General features: G+C 36.7%; 1 protein-coding gene across 1 annotated transcript; it reads right to left on the minus strand.

Moving 5' to 3' along the window:
• Positions 1-1,922: 1,922 nt before the first annotated feature.
• On the minus strand, positions 1,923-3,512 carry mRpL44 (mitochondrial ribosomal protein L44). The gene is made up of 5 exons (XM_018544635.1): positions 3,348-3,512; positions 2,871-3,237; positions 2,688-2,772; positions 2,197-2,500; positions 1,923-2,102 (listed from the first exon to the last, which is right to left on the minus strand). The coding sequence occupies exons 1-5, from the start codon at positions 3,415-3,417 to the stop codon at positions 1,978-1,980; spliced, it is 951 nt and encodes a 316-aa protein (XP_018400137.1). The 5' UTR covers positions 3,418-3,512; the 3' UTR covers positions 1,923-1,977.
• Between the last annotated feature and the right edge of the window lie 1,565 nt (positions 3,513-5,077).

A 5,077-nucleotide genomic window follows, 5' to 3' on the forward strand; every position in this document is an offset into this window, starting at 1 on the left:
TTACCTACGAAAAGAGAGCAAAAAAGAAAAATGAATCACGTCTACGAAATGAAAATAATTGCGTCTGTTTGACTTTCTCTTTTTCTTATAATCTCTAAAATTAAACAAGTTCCGGAAGAAAAATGATTTATTCAACAATTTTATTTTTAAACTGAAAACAAATTCCCCAAACGCTTAATTATTTTATCCGATATACTGGAAATTCCGATAAAATCGCGAAACGATGCATTGGCTTTTCAAATTATGCGCGAATATATGAACAGTCAGAATTTCAGGTCGATCTTTTCAGCGCGCTTAAAAATGAGGTGATACTTTTCGAGATTTTCAGCGAAAAACGGAAATGAAAGAAAACATAAAAAAAAGAACGAAGATTATTGATGAAACGCTTCGTCGCGTTTTTCGACACACACACACACACACAGATATCTCTTTTATTTAATTCCCATATACCGTCCTCTGTTACATACATCTCTTTGTCATTTAATGAACGACCATTAAGTACATCTGTTGATGAATAAACACTGTTCATCCTCCTTCGGCACACACGCGCGTTACGTGCGTTACCAGCTGAATAGTCAGACCCCATTTAGTTGCATCATTTCCACAAGAGCATCGGCGTCGTCATCGTTTAAAGGCGGCTACATTGCGGCCGCCCGCGTATTGCTTTCGCGGAAATTCATTTTCGGAGCCAGCATCTGCCACGTATATACCTGTAGAGAGGGGATACCCGAAGCCTACGATTGTTATTTCACGCGCGGGATCTTCCTTCATCCTTTCATTAACCACATCCTCACCGTATTCAACGACTCCCGACGACAACGGATTCGCGATTCGTAAATCTGCTCCGAGGACTCCGAGGTCGGGTCGGTTTTAAAAGGCGCTCCCTTAATCCTACATTCATCCTAAAACGCCATCGAGAGAGATCGCCCTATTGATATTTCCGGGACCTACGATTTATTTCTTTGTAAAATGTACACTACGGGAGATGCGCTGCGAAAAGAGAGAGAGAGAGAGAGAGAGAGAGAGAGAGAGAGAGAAGAGGAAGGTAGAATTTCCAATAATTTCAACACGCGTTGATTGAAATCGCGGCGGGTGGTTCGGTTCTCGAGTAAGGATTCATCGTCACGCGTAAACGGAAACCCACGCGTCCCCCGCGTTAATTTTCCAAGGATAAAACGAAAAACTAAACTGAGAACGCGTGGAGGAATGTCGAGATTTCGAGAAATTCGGGGAAACGAAACTCTCCGATCGGATCGGAGAGGTCGAGACGGCCCGAATCTATACATAACAAGCGAGCTTTTCAACTCGCGTAATGCGAACTCGACGGATGCGGACTCTAATCGAAATCCCGGGTTTAGATCCTAATCGCCGACCAGAGATCGCATGATCTCGCCGAGGCTCGACCGGGAGAGGCTTGTCTCCGGCTCGACGTGCATTTCTAACGCGCGTGTTTTCGGTCAACTAAGATCAGATAGAGTAGAGGAGCTTACGTAAGGATGTAACGCGAGTTCTCGTTGTCGTTTGGTGCCCTCTCGCGGGATGGAATATCAAGATCGCTAATGTGATCCGTTTACATGAGATTAGTTCGATTCTTATTGAAGAATTCCGTTGGTACTCGGTAACTACCCAATGATCTTGAATTTCTAAAACATGTAAATAAGCCTTGAATATTTCCTAGATGAGCCTGCAGCGTAAAAAACTCAGCGCACAGAAATCAGCTAAACATGTTTCAAATCGAGCATACCTTATTGTTACATTTATTACATATTTTCTATTTTTTAAATATGTCTTCGTAAAGATAGAAATTTTTACTATTTTACATGTATAAAAAATAGTTTAGTATTTTTATATATTGTACATTTATTTATTTAATATTTCTTATGTACAAGAAAATAATTCAACACATTATTACTGTATGTGTGTGTGTGTGTGTTGTGTGTCAAAATTTCTTTTTCTCAAAAATAAAACCTGCTTTGTTCACGAAGACAGATTTATCGTTTTGTTAAATTTCATTGGTTTACTGGAGTCTAATAAACCAAATATTCGACTTAAAACATTCGTAGCAGCCACATTCTTGGCTTCCTCGATAGTTTGACCAAATCCTACAAAAATACATAAAGATTTGTTAACTCAAATAACGAGGCGAATAGCTAAATTAAATCACATCTCATTGTATTTATATTATATTACATTTACCTGAACCTAGAAATTCTTTATCGCAATACATCCCTATATGATATGCTACTTCTAGTGTATTATTTCCCGTTTGTGCAATAAGCCTTGGTTCGGCGGATGATCTGTTTTGCTTCCGTAAGATATCATTTAAAAGTTCGACCGGGTGAGCTGGATTCCATATTTCCGTTAGATCCTTTTCAGCTAATACAACAATCAGGAAGTCTCTGACAAAATTCGTCGTGTGATTTACGTCTACACTTTCTGCAAGCGCCGCGACAAGGGCGAGAAATGTATCAGCTAAAGTCTTTTGAGCCACTGGATGTTCCTGTAGGATTAATTAAAAATTAGCAAATTAAAAACACAATTTGAACATTGTCTCCAGTTTGAGAATAAATAAAATTTTTGTCAGGACACTGAAATATATAGTGTGTGCACTGAAGTTGTGAACAAACTAATGTGAATTTATAATCACATACACACATTATATTAGACGTTCCTATTTCCAGACTTACTTCTGTTAAAATAATATCTTTTGCTCCAATGTGAACAGCTGCTTTAGCTAGAATTTCCTCAGAAAGAAGATAGTCGTGCAATGAACTAGAACATAATTAATTCTTTAATTCTGGTACTATAAAATTGATATAATTATTCTAATATATAACATTTTCCTCTTATATACTTTTTATAGTGCATACATTATAATGTCCTCAGATGCTTGTGGTAAAACTTGGACTAAATAAGCCTGCACAATTTCTGATGTAAGCTTCTCGCCTTTTCTAATTAACTCAGTATTGTCTTGTATAGCGAGTACAGGATTTTCTATTCCCATTTCTTTCTGCTTCTGCTCTTCTTCAATAAGGTATGATCTGTGAGTAAAGGCTTGCTCCAATTTTTCTGTATCAAAACTTTCAGAGAGGCGTACATTAAAGGCATAAATCTCCGCAGGTCTGTTCCAATCGAGGAAGGTGCTGCGTTTTGGCTCTGGCTGCTCACCCAGTGCTTTTTTGAGTCTGGTTAATTTCTTTTGCGTCGGTGCCACCCATCTTTTAATGTATCTCTGTCCTGATAGAAAAAAAAAAAAGCAAAATGTAATTATAGATGAAGAAAAATGTTATAGAGAATTTATATAATTATAAATTTTCTGTTCCTTAAAATAACACGTTACAACTAACCTTCGTAATTTACAGATCGTACGCCTTTACTTAACATCATAGTTTTAACGCATGAACGTAAGACGTTCATATTTAAAGAATAATTTACTTATCCAAATTACTGTCAAGAAATCACTTATTAATAAATTATCAACAAATATCGAAATAATGTACAACCGGATAGTTTCCCAAACTTTATATTAGGTTATAAATAATCGCACAATTGATACGCAGCACAGTTCTTCCTTGTTTCATATTTTGGCCACAATATTTGCTGAGAGGGCGTCAGCATTTGGCAAATTATTTTTCTCTTTCCTATTATTTTATTTTAATTCGATTTCTGTCACGATGAAGCTAGCAATTAGCACCTTAGCTTTTTCGTTCTAAAAACGATCCTCAATTTGTTTTCACCGATAGGAGGCGTTGTGTAGTCGCCTACAAGTGAGAGAGAAATATAGGCCATTTCACTCTTTCACTCACATGAATATGTGTGTTCGTATGCGTCAGTAGGCCTGTTCTTTTTCTCCGCACAGTGCAATAAGTTGAAGTGAAACAGATATACGTTTGTTTCACTTCAACTTATTGCACTGTCTGAACTGGTGCAGACAGTGCAGGCAAAAAGAACAAGCCTAGTATGTGTTCATTCATTTGATTCTAGGTTGCGTTCGTTTTGCTCAGTACAAAACGATAAAAATGGGTGGTTGCACTGCAGAATTTTGTAACAACTCATCAGAAAAAGGATACACCATGAAATTATTTCCGACAAATCCTGAACGACGGGCCTTATGGATAAAGAACGTTGGCTACAAAAGTCGTTTATTAGGAAAAAATTCATGTCTGTGTGAGGTTAAGTAGCACGTGCTCATTCAACAAAATTAATCAAGTGTACTATATAATTACTATATTAATCAATATTAAAAATGTTATAAATCTTGTCCCTAATCTTTTTTCTACATTGAAACTTATAATTTTTTTAAATTTAAATTGTAATAAGGCTCAATGAATTTAAAACTAATAAGAGAACAGGGATAGATTCATTAAAATCTTTAATTTTATTTATTCTAATATATTACGAAGAATATCACGGTAGTGTTGGCGTTTCGTCCCGGCTTCCAATACTGGACTCATCAGTAAGGTATTGTAATGGAAGCCTACCTTAGACGCCGGTGTAAGTTATTAAATCGAGATTCTATATAAAGAGATATACACGTGTCTCAGCACTTGCGAGAATTTGCGAATATCAATAGACCTCTGATGGCGGGTCGTCGTAGTAATATTCTTCGCAATATTTATCTAAAGTACTACATGTATTCCCCTCCCACCCCCCTCACATTGCGCGCCGAACTATCGTCGGTCTTGAAACGCAACTCATAATCAAATCAGAGGTCTATTGATATTCGCAAATTCTCGCAAGTGCTGAGACACGCGTATATCTCTTTATATAGAATCTCGATTTAATAACTTACACCGGCGTCTAAGGTAGGCTTCCATTACAATACCTTACTGATGAGTCCAGTATTGGAAGCCGGGACGAAACGCCAACATTACGTGATATTCTTCGCAATATATTAGAATAAATAAAATTGAAGATTTTAATGAATCTATGGCTCGTAGCCCTGTTCTCTTATTAGTTTCATAATTTTTTGGTATTTTTTATATATTATAAATAATCATGTCTCTCTCATAAAAATTATAATTCAATTCATTTTCGGTTTTTTTTTTATGTTATACAGATGCATTTTGCACCAGAT

The sequence above is a fragment of the Cyphomyrmex costatus genome, unplaced genomic scaffold, assembly GCF_001594065.2.
Source record: "Cyphomyrmex costatus isolate MS0001 unplaced genomic scaffold, Ccosl1.0 scaffold455, whole genome shotgun sequence".
In the NCBI taxonomy this organism is placed as follows: Eukaryota; Metazoa; Arthropoda; class Insecta; order Hymenoptera; family Formicidae; genus Cyphomyrmex; species Cyphomyrmex costatus.

What these genes read in the sequence shown, in the direction of transcription:
- mRpL44 (XM_018544635.1), bottom strand. Translation starts at nt 3,417, where the DNA reads ATGAACGTCTTACGTTCATGCGTTAAAACTATGATGTTAAGTAAAGGC. An exon ending in ACGATCTGTAAATTACGAAG is followed by an intron (nt 3,238 to 3,347) that starts GTTAGTTGTAAC and finishes TTTTTCTATCAG; the next exon opens with GACAGAGATACATTAAAAGA. An exon ending in AAGATATTATTTTAACAGAA is followed by an intron (nt 2,501 to 2,687) that starts GTAAGTCTGGAA and finishes TTAATCCTACAG; the next exon opens with GAACATCCAGTGGCTCAAAA.